The sequence below is a fragment of the Sapajus apella genome, unplaced genomic scaffold (genome assembly GCF_009761245.1).
Source record: "Sapajus apella isolate SASKATOON/1434 unplaced genomic scaffold, GSC_monkey_1.0 scaffold2, whole genome shotgun sequence".
In the NCBI taxonomy this organism is placed as follows: Eukaryota; Metazoa; Chordata; class Mammalia; order Primates; family Cebidae; genus Sapajus; species Sapajus apella.
The window spans coordinates 37,167,944-37,187,358 of record NW_022436942.1 but is presented as its reverse complement, the minus strand read 5'-3'; the positions used below and the strand labels follow the sequence as shown (position 1 = coordinate 37,187,358).

At 33.3% G+C, this 19,415-nt stretch overlaps 1 protein-coding gene across 9 annotated transcripts in view; it reads right to left on the bottom strand.

Moving 5' to 3' along the window:
• NAV3 (neuron navigator 3) overlaps window positions 1-19,415 on the bottom strand; it is a 623,567-nt gene that overhangs the window by 60,693 nt on the left and 543,459 nt on the right. For all 9 annotated transcript variants that reach the window (XM_032285065.1, XM_032285057.1, XM_032285074.1 and 6 more), the window contains 4 exons: window positions 15,759-15,947; window positions 12,453-12,505; window positions 6,546-6,569; window positions 3,907-3,984 (listed from right to left, as the gene is read on the bottom strand). In XM_032285065.1, the coding sequence (XP_032140956.1) occupies window positions 3,907-3,984; window positions 6,546-6,569; window positions 12,453-12,505; window positions 15,759-15,947 (344 nt within the window). The remainder of the gene's footprint in view (window positions 1-3,906; window positions 3,985-6,545; window positions 6,570-12,452; window positions 12,506-15,758; window positions 15,948-19,415) is intronic.

Here is a 19,415-nt window from a genome sequence, read left to right as displayed (position 1 = left end):
GGGAACTGTACATTTAAAATAATCATTGATTATATTTAAAATCCTATAAATAAATAATTTTATCAAATCCCTATAATCAATTTAAGTACATGCATGTTAAAAATATATGTGTATATTACATACATTAACAGATATTAACTCAGGTGAAATGAAACACTCTGAATGAAATTTAAACACACCACTTCTTATGAGTGAGGAAAAATCAAGTATTAACTAAATTATTTGATGGCTCATTATGATGTATGAAATCTAAAATGACATTACAAACCAAACACAAAGAAAATGAATAAATTTAAAATGACTTGTAGTTAATAGGTGACTTGCAAGTAATTCAAATTCCTGAATGTGTAAAATAGATTATTTCCTTAAGAACACAAGTGGCCAGAAATATACAAAATTATACCCCAGTATTTATAACAATATTATTAAAATGTTTAAACTAGAACTGATATTAAAATTGTTTTATAATCATTTACATACATATCCATTTATACAACTTCCCAGATACTGCAATATTTAGTCTAAAATGGAATTTTAATAAACTATTTTGTTAACAAAGTAGACGGTAATCCATACCTTCATTACCTGTACTTTTTGACTCTCATTCAATTTGTGCATTTTTACAATGTAAAACATTTTCCTATTCTTAGTAAATTTACTTGGAGATAAAAAGCTTTGACAGTCCCTATCACTACCAAATAAAGAAACACTAAATAATGGATTAAGGTTGAAACACCTGGGAAACTAAAAATAAGATATTTTTTCAAAAGAACTGTGTTAGATCTTCAGGTGACTTATATTTCAGTTTGAAATAATTATATACACAAGAAGTTGAAAAGATAGTACAGATAGGTCCCTTGTATTCTTCATCCAGTTTTGCCCAATGATCATATATCTTATATAATTATATTATATATCAAAGCTGGGAATGCAATATTGATTTACATTAATAGATTCATATATGTGGATTCATGTAATGGCCATCTCATTCGAGACACAAAACTAAAGATCTCCCTCTTAGTATAGTCACGCTACCTCTCTCTCTCCTCCATCCTTAGCAATCACTAATCTGTTCTCCGTTTCTTTAATTTTGCCATTTCCGGAATGTTATATAAATGGAATTATACAAAATTTGACCTTCTATAACTGGCTTTTTTCACTCAGCATAATGCCCTTGGGATCCATCCAAGTTGATGCATGTATCTATCAGTAGTCATTCCTTTGTATTGCTGGGTAGTAGTCCATGATATAGATGTAACAGAATTTATTTATTAACCCGCCTACTAAGGGATATTTTTGTTTGTTTCCTTTTTTTGGCTATTAAAAAAATAAAGCTGCTATGTACAGGTTTTTGTGAGAATCTGATGTGTTTTGAGACGGTTTCTAAATTATATTATAAATTGTTTAAAAGAGCATAAAAATAGGATATATATATATATCAGTCTCCCATCAGTGTGCAAAAATTAATACTAATGATAACAGGTACAGCTGAGTGGAACCTAGAGCACTTTGGGTATTTGTCTCCAAGACTAGCGCTTTTTAAATTCGCACAAAGACTGGCATAAAATTATCTATTGGCACAGCTGCTTCTAAGTCTGTGTTCCTTACTTTTATTTTTTTTCATTATTGCCCCCCAGGGGAATCATTATAGACATTTTTTTTCCTAATTGTGCTCTTCCCTCATGATATTTTAAAGCCACAGAAAAGCTGTATGTTCATTTATGTATTGTCTGTATATCTGTGCTTCTCACATAAAAAGAGTACTTAACCCACAAAAACACAAGAACCAATTTTCACCCTTTGTTGTCATATCAGCACCCAGCTGAGAATTCATGCCCTAAAGTCATGAAAACACATCAGTGAAAATAGTATGACATGCATAATTAGTGCAGACGGGGTGGGTAGCCAACTGCTGGCACCTTTCTAAAATTATTTCTCCATTTTCAAACAGTAGCGCAGAGTTGACCCCCAAGACTATTCCCCATGTTAAAATTTGGTTCCGTGTGTGTATGTGTGTGTGTGTCTGTGTGTGTAAGTAAGCTTTTGCATATCCGAATTAAGTATATATACATGAGCATACAATAGAAAAATGTTGAAATGATACACAAGGAACCAATAATAATGAGTAAGAATGATATTCTCAGGGCAAAAAAACAAAAACCAAAAAATAAAGTGAAACACCATTTTAATTGTTTCTTATTATACAATAAGCATCATTACTTTTTAAATGGAAAGTATTAGCCCACCTTCCATTCTGTCCAGCAGTCATTTACTATTTCAGTATCTGCATTATATGATGAGATCAACCAAGAGACATTAAAAATATATATTGTACCCTGAGTACAATTCAAGACATCTGCAATGTATCTCGACAATCTAATAAATAGGGTCTGCCATTGAGCCTTCCTTATTGCAGATAAACATAACCCAGGAGGTTCTGGCATTTTCATTGTTCTACTTCCTCTGAGTACAAATTCAGGAACCTAGACAGCAATATTTCGTACTTATTTATTTATTTATTTATTTATTATTTTTAAAAATAAAGATGGGGTTTCACCATGTTGGTCAGGCTGGTCTTGAACTCCCAACCTCAGGTGACCTGCACGCCTTGGCCTCCAAAGTTCTTAGATTACAGGCGTGAGCCACCACACCCGGCCAATATTTCATACTTCTATATGTGCAGGTTATACTATAAAATATACAGTTGCCTCTGGACTATCTCTTTAAAAAACACAATAAGGTTAATATTGTTATTTTCCAGTATTGCTTAAACAATTCTCTAAAACCTGCTATTATTTTCAGGAATCTTCTAACAACATCTATAAAAAATAAACAGAATAGATCCAATTAATTCTCCCAAATTTCAAAAAGAAAATAAATTCAAATACAGTGCTAAAATGAATACATTGTGAATGCAATGACACAAATACTTAGAATTTATACTGCACAATGATAACCTTTTTAAAAAATTCTTAAATGACTCTTATTCAAGTCTTACACTGTTGGGCGTGCACCTGCTCACTCCTGATATATCATGTTTTGTCTAGGAGATAGAAAAACTCAGTAGAGGAGAGGAAGGAGGGGTGAGAAGGCACAGAGCAGGCCCAAAGCTCTGCAGCAGAACTGAGCAAAGGACTGTTGAGCGAGAGAGGCAAGACATATGGCAAAATAGCAGGCATTTCCTTACCCCTCGCTGCTGTTCCTAACACCACTGCTCCTCAGGACTGGGAACAGTGCCACATGTTCTCCTTTATCATTCTGCATCTACTCTGAGTGCTCCCTGGCACAGTGGAAGATATTCAGTAAATGTTAATTTAATTGACGGTCTTCATTGTCATCATTTCTGTCATCCTGGGCTGCTCTGGTGTCAGTAAAAGTGTGCCCTTTTAAACTGCTATGAAGGCTGCCCGTGTTTTTCTGAGTGAACCATGGCTCATCCACAGTATAGCTAAGCTATCCCGATTTAGACCTAAGTTCATCTTTTAGAATTTACTGGATGCTTAACTAATTGTTCAATATATTGAAATGAAGGAGGCTGGGCACATGAATATTTTATCTTCTAAAGTCAAACACTGACAACCCCTACTATATTGTCAAAGCATCTTATGTATGATGAGTAATAAAAATAACAAACAAGAAAAGAAGAAACCCATATGGCTGTTACTGTTGTTTCCAATCTTGTTGGAAACAACAGGGCATTTTAACCACATTGCCATCCCTCATTAGTTTGGGTTTACATTTCACTACTGAGTATGCAGAAAATGTTAACTTTTTTTGAGTCCCACTAGTCAGTGATTTAAGGCTGTATCATTTAGGGCACTGAAAGTTTGTAAGTTTATTACTATAATGACTCCATTTTACAGTATAAAAATCTGTTGTAATATATTTAAAAATCAAGTGACTTACATTTGCTGAAAGCTGAGATGTGAGCGTAGCAACTTTTTCTTGTGATGCAACCAGTTCTCTCCGCAGCTTATGAATTTGCTGAATGCAATAAAAAACAATCAATGGAATATGCAAGTAGATTTTTACTTAAAACCAAGAATTCAAACCAAGAAAACAAATACTATAGCTCATTCAAACCCCATTGTATCAGCACCAACTCCTGAAAATAAAAGATATGAACATTAGCTCCACAGTAAAAAGTGAATATCATTCGAAAGGGAAGGGCTACATGTTGAACTTCAAAGCTGGTTCTCAAATCTGCAAATCAAAATACACTTACTTGCGCCATGTGCCATCCCTCAAATGGTAAATGACTCAAGAGCAGTTTACCCTCTGTACTGATTCTTCTCCCTCTAGAAAAATTGTGGTAATAAAACTGTAGGAAAAGATTTTCTTTGTAAAAACTGAATATATATATGTGTGTGTGTGTGTGTGTGTGTGTGTGTGTGTGTATGTGTGTGTGTGTGTGTGCATATACATATGTGTACATATATACATTTATATACACACATGTATTTTTTGGTCTTATATAGTAAAAGATACTCCATGTTCTTTTTCAGAAAATATTAGGGTGTTTTTTTTTTTCCTCTGTACATTTTAATTTCTCATAGTTTGAAAAGATCTCAAAAACTATAGAATACCCTTCAGTCACTAAAACTTGGGCTTAATTCAACATTTAATCAGTTCACATTTGATATTTTATTGGCTGGAGTTTTGATGACTACAGAGAACCCTTCCCAAATCTGTATTATCATGGCCTTTATTTAGTGAGTTATTATTAGCTCATAGATGCTTTATAGCGTATCCGTAGCTTAAAAATAAGGGGAAAATAGCAATAATAGGTGCAACTAATTAGATAAACCAGTATAATGAATATCCTAAAGTGTCTTTCTTTTTAGTTAAGTTCATGCTCCAATAAAACTGAAAAAGAAAAGGGTGATGGTATATTATATCATATTTGAAGTCTAATTTAAGCCCTTTCTGCAGTTTAATCTGTATGTCTCATGTCGTGACTAATATGGATAGAACATTTATAACAATCTGACACTAGATTCTACGACTACATATCTGGTCTCAAGGAATTTTAGTTACTTGGATGTTAAACATTCTACTTTTGATGCTTCTCATTTCTTTGAAAACAAGTCTTCTATTGTTGTACTTGAACATTTGGAATGCTGTCTCAGTTTGAAAGCTCATTCTTGACATAGTTTATTAACTGCCTAGTTTTTGTCCCTGGACATTAGATTTTGTTGAAAAGAAATGGTGGCCCACTGAAAAACTCTAACAAAGAAGAGAACTCTCAGCTGGAAACAGACATAGTAGACATTTATATAATTTTACCAAATGTGATTCTACTTCATTCCTGCTTTTCTTTTTCCAAAACAGAGAGACCCCAGTCTAAAATAACATTTGCTTTACATGTATAAGATAATGACCATGAATAATTTCAGAAAATATTTTTCTGAATATTTTTCTGAAAATATTTTTCTATTTTATTTTTAAATGAATACAGACTCAGAGAGCACTTCTCAAAATAAATGATCTCTATTACATGATTCCAGTATCTTTAAAATATAATCCAGAGAACTGTAAAGTGATTGAATTTTTTTTAAACCATGACCCATGATAGAGCATAAATGATAAAAGGGAGTTGAATAACTTTTACAAAGGCAAATAGATGTAGCATTTCCATGCTTCAGTAGCTATACTATGATCAATGTTAGAAGCTTTGTGATGTCCATATGATGTAAATAAAACCATATTGATTTAAAAAATCATATCCACTTTTTTGTTCAGAGATTATAAAGACAAATTGTTTTAATCAATACTTTTCAAATATTTTTAAAAACAGCACAAATTTTACTTTTAAAGGCTAACGAAATAAGACTTCAAAGGAAAGGAGTACTCTTGCAAATCTACTTTCAAGGCATTTTTTTTTTTCTCTGTTGTCTGATTGCTTCAGTGTAAACCAATCAGTCATTACCTCACCTTGAATAAAGTCATAATTGAAGTCCTCCTGCTCTCTTTGGCCAGGACAAATGTTTTACCAAGGGAAAATAAAATGGTATTCTCCCCTGGTGCAGTCTGATTGGTTCATGTGTGCAACAAAATATGTGTTTGTGAAATATGTGTTATTAGAACAATAGCTGACACACCAGACATAAAACAGCAATTAGACGCAACAAGATCATGACACAGAATAGATAGTCTGAGATGCTGGTATCCTGTGTTGTGGAGGCTTGTATCCTAAGATTCAACCATTAAGCCTCTGTAGATGGTCTCACAGGTAGTGGGGGAAAGCTGTAATAAAATAGGAAGGCCGCAGGCCTTCATTTATCAATGATGTAATGAGTGCTTACTATTATAGAAAACTTATTAGGTGTTGAGCTAAGACTCAATCTAGAATGTGACAGCAGAACTTGTTATACAAACTTCCTTTCATTTTATTTTTAAGAGGCTATCAAAGACCATTTATCACTTCGGCAGTCCTGTAGAGTTCTGCTATTGTATCACAGAGCCCTCTAGTGGTAACAACACTAATTTCATCATGAATGCAAACTAAAATAGTAAATATTAAAATATTCCAATATTTTGTTTACCTCTGAATGAGCCTTTTCTTCAGCCTGTAAAACAATAAAAAGAAAGATTTTAACTACAAAAAGTATTTTCAATTTTTTTCACAAGTATAAATGAATAAAATAGTTATATATTTTTAAATTATCTACTATGAGAATGGAATGAAATACATAAAGTTATTCAATTGAAATAGTATAAACAAGTTACTTTAGAATTTAAAATAAATGTTTCTTAATATATAAACCATAAGATATTCTTAAAATATAGGGCATTTGATCCAGAGATATATAATATTCCTTTAAGCAAAAGATAGAATTAAGACTCTAATATCGAAATCATAAGCAACATATACCAAATAGTTATAAAATTATACTCTAAAAAATGTGGGTGAATGAAAACTTAAAATATTTAAGTAGGTATCTTTCATACAATTTGTAGGAAACAGACTCCATAAAATTATAGAGATCTCTAGCCAAGGTTTAGACGTCAGAATTTTATTCTTTGATTTACTGATCGTAAACAATGCCAAGTAAAGCTGGGGTAACATACAGACCTCTACTGATAACCACAGATAATTAACATTGTTTGTTTCTATTTTCTTCCTTTCTTTAATAATTACTAATAATTTTAATGGGTCAGAGGTCAGCAAAAGAATAAAACACTGAAACACCCAGTGATAAAAGTGTCTGACAAACATTTTTGGCTATGCGGCTTATGGAAAGAAGGACTGCCATAGGAATTTGTAGGGTGTTTTTGACTTGAGTTCCAGAAAACTCCTAGCTTTTTCTTCTCCATGCTGGGCTGCAAAATGCCAGAAAATGAGTTATATGCACCATTACATTTAGGAAGCTCCCTTATTCTGGGAAAAGCTGAAGAACATATAATCTTGTTGAATAGTGCAAGTCTGCTTATTGCCATAAGCGGATCCAAAGCTGAAAAACAATCTCTTATCTTTTAGGTCTATTTTGGGGATACTTCTAGATTAATTGATACAAAAGTACCTGAAGTGTTTTTTATAGCTTTTCCTTCTAGAAAACATAAAGCAAAGTAGCCTAATGATCAGGACACATTTTATTTGCCAGCAACTCTTTTAACCTGAGTTATATCTTCCTTATATTTTCTCTACCTTAAGAAAAATGTAAACTTGATAATGTAGTAGCTAAATAATAAAGTGGCTAAGTGGTAGAATCCTATTAGCCTTTATAAGAAAACTTTTAAAAAGCAATGTTGACATGAATCTTGAATAATTTATACCTCAACTTTAGATTTGTAAGAAAAGATTTTATTTTTTAGATCCTAATGATTTTAAGGTTTTATACATAGTTTGGTATTCGAATAAAAAGTTAGCAACAAATTTTAAGATGAAAGTTTCATGGCCTTAAAACATATGGCACAATTAACTATGTAACTATGTCTATTAGTTTTCCCTAGTACTTTGGTTTTGTTTTTGTTGTTTTTCTTTCTCTCTCTCTCTCTTTTTTTTTGAGACAGGATCTTGATCTGTCACTCAGGTGCACAGGCACATTCACGGCTCACTGCAGCCCATGGTGCTCAGCTTACTTTGCATGTTTTTGTCAGTTTATTCTGCCCAATCCTGCTTCTAGGCTTTCTAGAATTATAGAAGGCTGGTAAAGACTGAAGAATCAATAAATGATTCATTTTTTTATAATAATGTATTCTTTTTAAAAAATAATCAAGAAATATACTCCACATTTTTATTAAACTATAGTAGTTCTGTTACATATACTAGTAGCAAGCATAATCATTAAATATTAATTCTATATATACTATATAGCATGACTTTTCTCACTACCAATTTTTCAAAACTATTGTTTGCTTTAACCCTTGCCTTCTTTCATACTCTGTGGTTATTAATACCAGGTAGGTGTTACCATAAAAATGAAGCAATGAGACAAAATATTAATATATTTTTTCAGTGGCTTAGGCGTAGAATGAATCATTTGTCATTTTTTACAATGGTTTTGAGCAAGCTAAATGTCCCAAAGAATGATAAAAAATATAAAATGCTTGACTGAATAAAAACGTATCCATTAATTCTTTATTCTATAAGCCAATAAGTAGCCATTTATCCATTCAAATTTATTAATGAAAAATTAGGACTTTAGTTTTAGGTATGTGTTAGGCAATAATGTTAAAGGATCCACAATGAATAAAAAATGACACTTTCTCTCATAAAAAAAATACAAATCAGATTTCAAATACAAAACAAGTTAAATAAAGTTTTTAATATACAGTTAACCAAAAAACATCTATTGCAGGGATCAAAAATTTAAATGCCTACCAGGATAAGGCTTATAAAGAATAAATGGGCTTTAGATATTTAAAAAGTCACAGGGCCTTCTTTGGCTGTCTTTCATTTTCCCATTTGATAGCAATATAGATAGCAAGGGGTATTTTTTTCTCATGAGGAAAACAGCAGCACAATGGTAAGTAGCCACCCAAACTTAGCTTCATTGTCAGGAAGAAAAGCAAAGGTGGGGGCTGTGGCTTCCTGAGAGCCCATGCCAACATCTAAAAGGGTCAATTCCAGATTACTAAAAACCCAGAGGAATTGCATTTTAGTGTTGCTAGATATTCCACGGATATTCCCATTATTTTAAAAAAGAATTTCAAATTTCAAATTTTTAGTTAAAAGCTCCACATTTCACAATATTTTACAGTGTTGGCTTAGAGACCCTCTCCCGCTACCTTCCTTTTTTTTTTTTTCTTTTTTTTTTTTTTTTCTTTTTGAGATGGTGTCTGGCTCTGTCACGAAGGCTGGAGTGCAGTGGCACCATCTCAGCTCACTGCAGCCTAGGCTTCCTGGGTTCAAGTGATTCTCCTGCCCCTACTTCCCAAGTAGCTGGGATTACAGACATGCACCACCACGCCAGGCTAATTTTTGAATTTTTAGTAGAGATGTGGCTTTGCCATGTTGGCCACGCTGGTGTCAAACTCCTAACCTCAAGTGATTCACCCGCCTCGGCCTCTCAAAGTGTTGAGATTACAGGCATGAGCCACCGCGCCTGATCTTAGATTTCAAAACAAACACACAAACCATAAGTTTGCCAAAGGTAACACCTCTAGCAGATCAGGTTAAGCTTGTGATTTCCAACCAGTTTGCAGATGTCCTGTGACAAATGGGATAGATCTAGCAAATGTTTTCAAATTTTATTTTATAGGTATAGTCCAAAGAAATTTGGCAACATGCCGGATGTCACCTGATTGAACCAGGCAAGAATGCTAATCAACTAAATCTCTATCCAGACTTATTAAGAAGGTATGAAAAATAATAAGTTGCTTTTTCATCTCATAGTTTAAAAAGCATTTTCATGGATATTTTCTCACTGCCAATTAAATCCCAGTTCCTGATCACGGAGGACTGGGGAAAGAATGACTCCTCATCTTTTATTATTTTTCGTTTTAGTAGTTTCCCAAGTATGCATTTATTTAAATTACTTTACTAAAGTTTACTTGTCAATTCAAATATATCATTTTCATCACCTCATATACAACTCTTTTAATTTTCTAATAGTATCACTGCTCATGTGGCTCGATCATGTAATCCATTCTTTACTCACTTAAAGCTAGGATCCATCTTACCTCCATATGTTGGCCTATAAATATATGTACATATTCTATTTTAATCTCTCTTCCCATTTCATATTCTACTCTTAATATAATACTTCTCATGTATGCTTTCTAATTACCCTCATTGTTTTGGCATCCCACTCCTATCTACAAACGTACCCCTTGGGTTCTCTATAAGCTTGCACTATCCAACCTAGTAGCTGCTAGGCACATGTGCCAATTTAAATTTTAATTAATTCAAAAAAAAAATGAATTCCTCTGTGTGCCAGACACACTTCAAATAATAGCAATATGTGACTAGTAGTTACTATATTAGATAGTGTAGATACAGAACACTTTTATTAATACAGAAAGACCTACTGGACACTGGTAGACCAGTCATCTGTTTTTCCTCAAACTCATGATCCTTTTCTTGAAGAATAAATTTTTCAAAAAAAAAAAAACTTTAATTTTGGGATACACAACAGTTGTACATATTTATGGGGCGGATGTGGTATTGTACAAGAATACAGTGTGTAATGATCAAATCTGGGTAGGTTGGATATCCCATTCTTCATTTAGGAAGAATATCATTTCTTCATGTTAGGAATATTCCAAATCTTCTTTTCTAGCTATTTTGAAATATACAATAAATTTTTAACTATCGTCACTCTATTGTGCTACTAGACACTAGATCTTATTTCTTCTGTTTCTTTTTTTATTTCTTTCTTTCTCTTTCTTCCTTCCTTCCTTTTCAAGTTTTTATTAGGTTTCATAAAGGTAATTTTATTCAAATATTTATTATTGTGTATATTTATAATAAAATGATAATGATGCTACATGTTTTGATGTTACATAGAGATTTAAATGGCAATAGTTTAAATCAGAATACAATTCACCAACAAACGGCAGTACTGGCCCAACAGGAGGAACACTAAGTCATAATATATTTCTTTTACGCATTTTTTTCCAGGCATGTTTATACACTCTTCACTTTATCCATTTGCACAAAAAGTACATTTACCTAAACTCTAATAGTGATTCCTTAATTTCTAGAAGCTACTGGCAATTTTAATCATTGAAAGGAAAACTAAGCAAAGTATTACCTCTGCTAATAACAGTCTGATTTTGGATGACTATGTATGACAGTAAATACATGAGATTAACCTATAAACAGAAGGCTATAACATTTGAACCTAATGAAAATGAGTAAAAAGATTATCGCCCATGATGCTCAGTTAATCAGTGACAGCAGAGGCTATGAACTTTTCATGAACCTTACAATACAGGATTAAGGCTTATTCATAGTATTCAAGTCTCACTGAGATTCAGTAAGCTGCTTTTAAATACACCTCACTGTTAACCAGCTCTAAAGTGACTCACTCATAAAACATAGCTTCCTGTAGCCTGCTTTTTTTTTTTTTTTTTTTTTTTTTTAAAAAAAAGACATAATAGTATTTAACAAACAAAATCTCTTCTTGGCAAAAATGAATTATAATTTCACACACTGGCAAAAGAAGTTGAAACACTGGTACTCTACTTTTAACAAATAAAGTTTCTGGCCAAGTGTGCTCATTAACACCTATAATCCCAGCACTTTGGAAGGCCAAACAAGGAGGAATTGCTTGAGGCCATGATATTGATTGGCTTGGGCAACATAGCAAGACCTTGTCTCTATAACAATTTAAAAATTAGCTGGGCATGGTGGTGCATGCCTGTAGTCCTAGCTACTTGGTAGGCTGAGGCAGAAGGATAACTTGAGGCCAGGAATTCAAGGCTGCAGTGAACTATGGTCATTGCACTCCAGCCTCAGTGACAAAGCAAGACCTCCACTCAAAAAAAAAAGTTTTAAAAATCACCCTTTTTCAAAAGGTGTATTTAAAAAAATCTCTAGTTCTTTTAGACTTTTACCCTTACTTTTACTGCTTTTACCCTTCAATAATTCTCTCAATAATAAACTTAAAAATTATAAATGAGGAGAAAATACTATAGAACAATTAGCGGTCATGGCTGAGAGAACAAAACATCGACTATGAAATTAGATTATAACAGACTGCATGATTTCAGAGACTCCAAGTCTTACCTCAATAGGTTTTATGAAATTGAATTCTACATCCATTCATTTATTATAATGAGTGCACAAAACTCAAGTGAAAGCACACGTAAGTGACCATAGAATGGCTGGTGAAGCATCTGGAACTTTATTGGGTATTGAGTAGCTTAGAGTATGCCCTTATTTCACTACACAGCTCCAGGGTACAAGTCACAGATGAATGTGACCTATTCACAGTAAAAGCATCTATTTCATCAACTGTGTGCATGGCAAAAGCACAAGGCTTCTCTTAACAGCCATTACTTACTGTAGAGTAAAGAGAAGAAGTGCTGGACACCAGTGATAATGAAGAGCCATGAACTGGAGAAAACAAAGAGAACAACAGAGTTAAAATAGTGAGGTCTATGCATAAACCACAGCCTTTACAGAAAAAGGAAAGAACGAGTGGCTAGGGAAATTAAATAATAACAACTAACTATAAAATTCTGAGAACCAGCCTGCTATAATTTTTTGGCAATCAAGACATTGAGACATGGAAGAGCCCCATCCATATTCCCTAAAGTATCTCAGTTGCCAAGCTATTAGAGAGAAGTAAACAAGCATGAGCCCTACTAGCCTGTTTTGCACATATTGAAAGCTACTATAAATTCCCATGCAGTAAATAGAATAGCATGGAAACCTAAACTAAAATTGACATAAACTTTTAAACCTTAAAAAGTATGGATTTTGTTTATTTCATTTGTATACAACAAAGGTCCATTTTCAGATTTTTTTTCTCCATATAAGTTCAGGGAAATAAGCTCTTTTATCTAATGTGTTATTACAACATTATTTGTTATGTGTTGATCATACTCTTATAAAATGTGGAATTATTGTTCCTTGATAATTTTAGTAACAGAAAAATACCTTTTTTTCAAGGTGATGTCTCAGAGAAATTGCGAATGGAAATTTCACACTGGCTTTTGTCTATTTCAAAATACCACAGTAAACATTTGACATTCTGCTTTATACTTCTGTATTTCCAATGTGCTAAACCCAAAAGGTGGATAAAATGGTGTTTAATTATATTTGTAGAAAAATTCACCCTCATTTTACTATGGAGTAATATGATTATTTCAGTTCATTATGCATTAAACAAACATTAGTTGAGCACAAGCAATATGGCAAGATGTTGCTAGATTCTAGAACTACAGAAATAAATAAGATACAATCCCAAAAGCTCAAAAAGAAGGAAAGATACATAATTTAAAAGATACTTACAATACAGTACTATGAATGCTACTGAGATCAACGTGGTGTGTACTACAAGGGCATATGGGAGGTGCTTAAAATCCGATCAGGAGAGGGCTGGAATAGCTGCACTAGGTTGGTGGCAACATGGATGAAAACAAGGGGATGGATTTGAAAGATACCAAAAAGAACCTTTTTAAAATAGATGTGGTCAAAAGAGGAATAAAGAACAACCCATTTTTTAACTTGGGCAGTTACCTACTCTACCACTCTACATGATGTACAAAATGTGCAAAATGTCAATATTTGAATCAATAATTTAAAAAAATTATTTTAAACTAATAATACCTTCATAAGCTAAAGTGTTATCCTGATATACCAGAAGAAAAGGTGAACAATTAATCAGGCGATCTCATTTTCATTCTTTTTGATTATGACCTTAGAACATGTGGCTCAATCACTTCTTCTGCCAGTGTGAAGATCAGGTAGGATATCAAAAAGTTCCTTCAATCTAGTTCAATAAGTCTTGAGTCTAGATCACAATTTAAGAACTAGAATAGTTCAGTATTCATGCATTGAATACTGAACTATATAAAAAAGCCATCTTGTTCCCTTAGGCTAGCTTTTAGAAATTCAAATTATTTAATCCTCATACACTGAAGGCCATAATTTCCCAGTATATAAAAAATCACTTTATTTGTAAATGCCACACTCTAGAAAGCCATCTGTATGCTTGGCAAATTATTTTTAAAGTATTATAAGAAGCCTATCAGCTGGGCATGGTGTCTTATGCCTGTAATCTCAGCACTTTGGGAGGGGGTGAGGCAGATAGATCACCTGAGGTCAGGAGTTTGAGACCAGCCTGGCCAACATGGCAAAACTTCATCTCTACTAAAACTACAAAATTAGCTGGGCATGGTGGTGTATGCCTGCAGTCCCAGCTACTTGGGAGACTGAGATAGGACAATCCCTTGAATCTAGGAGGTAGAGTTTGCAGCGAGTAAAGATAGCACTACTGCAGTCCAGCCTGGGCAAGAAGAGCAAAACTCCGTCTCGGAAAAAAAAAAAAAAAAAAGCCTATCTGTGAAGAGAGCAACAGAATCATTTCGTTTCAGAAAACAGTGTCCTTACATTTGAGAATAGTTGCGTTTTGTCTATCTACATGGCAGTAATCAGTGGACTCACTGGATATAATTCACTGTTTATCATAGTGAACTTAGTGATATTATAAAAGGCAATCACAACTGTTCTCTACTGATTTAGTGCCAGCATATTAAATCTATAGTGGTGACCTGAAAAACATGAGTCAATTTTCATAGCTGCCTAAACCTTCAGTCAGAAAATACTTTAAGAAGGTAGGAAGATAAAAGAGAATGGTACAGAATTGTTCTTTATTCTCATATTTCAACCTTGCGACAAAACTACAAAGTTACAGATCTAGAACCTAGGCTAGTACAGTTAAGAAACCTGCCTAAGTTTATACGGCAAATAAATGGATGGCTAAAGGCTTAAACTCTGGTATGTTTCAAGATTTGGAGTCCTTTCTTTTATACTTAATTATTAAGGTTAATAATTTCATTCTAATCAGTTTGAATTTTTATGTGTAGTTTTATTTTATCCTTAGCTGACATTCTTTATAATATGTGTGCCATAACTTTTCTTTATGGATACTTAAATTCATTAAATCAAAGAAAAAAGTCTCTCAAATTATTGTTAAATTTGACATTTGAGCTTCTATGGTTTAAATATATGTATGTATATATATATATATATATATATATATATATATGCATTAAATCAGCTTCCTGAAGTTTTCAAGCTGATTTATTCACACAGAACTATATAACTAAAAAGATATTTATTAGGTTAGGTGGGAATTTTATTGCCATTGGATGCAGAAATAATGACTTATAAAGCAACAAAGTAGGTACAATATGAGTTCTAAAATGATATGATAAAAAACTAGCACCAGAAGGAATTTCTGGGAATAAAAGTCAGCAACATGTGGTATTTTCATAAAATAACATTTCTGGTTTGTGTATCTTTATGGGTCTTTAAGCAAAATGTCAAACAAAACATTTGCTCTGATATTTGATGCACCTGGGAAAATAGTTTCTATGTATATTTCTTATTGGAAAAGTAGATTTAGTCTAAACTCTTCTATAGCCAAGTGTTAATCTAAACAAATTCTGGCATATTTCCAAATACATAAAGAAACAGAAGGTAATACAGAATAAAACTTCTCCAAGCTTCCAGTTTCCCAAATGATAATTATACTAATTTATTTTCCTCTTCAGGAATCTTTGTGATGTGAGTGACACAATGGTTTCCCTCTCAGGGTTTAAATAAAGTGACTTCGTCTTCATTTCCCCCTGATGCTTACCTTCTTCCATGCTGTCTCTGAATGAGCCTGAATGACTGATGGCACGAGGCCTTTCCTCCAAGGAAGTGGCACTCCCACAAAGCTGGGAGTCATCATAGAGATCAAAGGAAGAGTCTTGGGCTGGGATGCTGTTTGAGCGCATCATGCTGGGCCCAGGAAGGTTAAACTGAGACAAATTTGTTGGGCTCACTGAAAAACAAAGCACACAAAGCCTATTACCGCAAAGTTTGAAAGATGAAAATAGCAGGTTTATAGGAAGTAAGAACGTGATCCCAATTCTTATGAAAACATGAATGTATAGTGAGTCTCTACTTTAGGTAAGAATGTGCCTCTTGAAATGTTCAATAACAGATCTCATTGAGTCTCTCTTTTCCTCTGGCAAGACTTATATCAATTTCTAAAGCAACAGTAAACAAAACAAACAAGTCACCTCTACTGCTCTCACTAAAAATGTTATGACATAGTATTTTCGGCTGCCTGTTATGAAGAAAAGATGGTCTTTCTAGAGTTTTTGGTTTTCTCTTAAAAAATAATCATCACTTTAATGGAAAAAGCAAAATAAAAAAGAAAGTAAAATACAAAAAAATCTAAATTTCCTAAGAAGGGCCTTTAAATACTTCCAGGAAAATACTCTCAGTCACATTAAGCTCTTAATTGATGTAAGTTCATGATTAGGACCATCATTATGATCAAAGTCATGTCATACTTAACACAATGTAATGTCCATGGTATCTGTAGTCCACCATAAAGTTAATCACATGAAATTATTTTCTACTGTGTTTAAAATGAGCATATCACAATGAGATGGTCAAAAGTGACAAACATGTTATATTTCCAAAGAAGTATCTTAAGTTTGTAATTTTCAAGAAAAATTCATTTTCTTATTGCTTACTGCCAAATAGTTCTAAAGAAATTCATCTTTTTTGGGTCATCTGGTAGTCATCAACTTAAGAAAACATTTGGTTGGTTGTATGTACACCTGCATGAGAAAACAATACAATTGTGAAATACGGAATAAAAGCAAAGAAGAAAATTGAAAAAAGCAAGGAAAAAAATTGAGAAAGAAAAAATTGAGAAGAAAAATTGAGAAAGAAAAATAAAAGCAAAGAAGAAAAATTGAGAAAGATCTAAATATTCACATTTAAGAAAAGCAAGTTTGTTACTAGTGTATGAGAAAGGACATAGGAGCCTCTTAAGATATAAAGGGCACTACCGAATATTTTCAAAACCTGAGGGAATCTGTCAGTGGCTTAGAGTTGGTCTGGTATCACTTCAAAATTTGCTAAGTTTTTTTCTTTGACACAGGCACTAAACTTCTTCTTAATAAAATTATTGGCACTTTAAACAATGTAAAACAGAAAAAGTATACTCAGACGTAACTGGAAAGAAGTATCTTGTATTTGCAAGGCAGCGTGCTTGATAATTCTGGTATTAATAGAATTAACACAGAGAACAACCCTCTGATAGAGCCAAGTAATTGACTGGAGTAAAAGGAAGCATAGGACTAAGAATCACACATTTAAAATGTAATGGAAAAGGAAGAGCATATAAATCTGCGAAGTGCACAACCTATTGGAAAAAAAGAAGAAAGGATGGAAAGAAGAAAAAAGTAAAAAGGGAGAGGGAGAGGACCTGCCTATCTTTCAAGCACATTCCTTCAGCCTTCAGTGACCATTAGTAGGTTTTGGTCTGATTAGTGACAACAGCTGGTAGGTATACTGTAGGACATTCAAACTTAAAATGTTTGTGTTTAAGGTGGCAAGATTGGGGTATGTCACCATATTCTTGGTTCACAGTATGAATTTACTCTTGTTTACATTAATGAAGTATTCAACACATTTTTAAGTGCATCATTTTAATATACATATCCCAAAGGTTAGAAGGATATTTCATTCGCTTTTCAGCTTTGTAAAATTCTTACCAAAATGATTGCAAGGATTCCAAGTGAAGTGTCCTTCTACAATTTCAATAGATAATACGTAGCTCTATCAAGATGAAACATTAATGAGGATTAGTACAGATTTTAAAGGGAATAGTTTGCATGTACAAACACTTCTGATAACTTCTCCATAGGAAATGACACCCAACTGTTTAAGAGTGTTCAATTAAGTTAATGACTATGACAGATCTACTTTTAGATGTTGTAGTTGAATAGAAGGAAAAATATGACACAGTCTCTGATTTCAAGGGTAGCCAGTAGGAGAGATGTCTGAAAAAGGACAACAGTTAATACGTAAAAGCTATACCACAGAAGACAAACGTAACATAGACAAAGACAATTTTTCGAATAAAACACAAATTGGTAAAGAGCATCTAGTGGTAGTTTTGCTTTCCATCTGCTTTGACCAAATAACCCAATAACTACCCCTTACTTTTTTATGAGTAAGAATGGAAAAATAAAGGCCTCTAAGATCCATTCAAAGCCAGGAGACACACAAGAATTTCTAAATAGAAGAGAAACAGATGTGGCAATCTATCAGGAAAAAGAGGGCTACTAACCTTGTCTTAAATTGCATTTGCATAGCCAAGTTACTATCTTGGCCAAGCCACTAATCTTTTATTAAGATTATATATTTATTTGTAGTAACTTGAGGAAAACAGGATCTGATATAAATACGGACTGGGTTTTTATGATACTATTAAATAATATTATTTTGAGACAGGGTCTCACTCTCTCTTTCAGGCTGAAGTATGCAGTGCCATGATCACAGCTCACCATAGCCTCTAACTCCTGGCAAGGGATCCTCTTGCCCCAGCCTCTTGAGTGATGCTGACATTACAGGCATAATCCAATGTGTGTGGCTGGATTGGGCTTTTACATACTCACAAGTCACTCTCTACCTTTGCATCTACAGCTAGACATTAACTAGTGATGCAAGGTGCACTAGGAACAATAGCTGAAGATTCAGAAAAATTTAATTTGATCTCTTAAAGGAGGAATTCCAAAAGTATTATTTCTAGATTTAACTAGTTTCTATCATTAGTGGGTTTAAAGAAGAAGCTAGAGATGTCATAAAATTTTACACAAGAGATGAAGGGTTGAAGCAGTTGTGGTCTCTTCTGACTGTGAGATTCTATGCTTCCAAAAGAAAAGAAGACAGGAGCTTACTCTGAGAAGGTTGAAGGATGAACAGGAAGATGGGAAGGGATTCAAGATAGAGGAAGGTTTTTAGCAATCACTGCATGCAAAAGGATCCATCTAATATTTCCTATATTAGATGGATATTAGAAGTGACAGGTTGACATTAATGTTCCTGCATGTAACCCTTGCAGCAAGGTGAAAAATGAATGTGAGCAATTGTTATCACTCATGGGAACGTGACAATGAGTCTCACCAGGTTATGAGATGCCTCACAAGAACTACAACCAATAATACATAAAGTTCATCCAAAGACTTTTTGATTTACGAAAGTTATATTTTGTTATTCTTTCATGAAGGGAAATGGTTTCTATTAGAGCTAGCATGCTGGGAACTACACACAAACTACAGGTCACTGTGGCAGTAGTTCATAGTAGTCTCTCTAATATGACATAATTGTAGCAATCTTAAATTTCTAATGTATGTCGTAGGTGCTTTTCTTACAGCAATATTTCTAAAACTTTTATATATTAATACATTTTAATTGGTAGAAATAATAAAGAAAACATGAATACTGC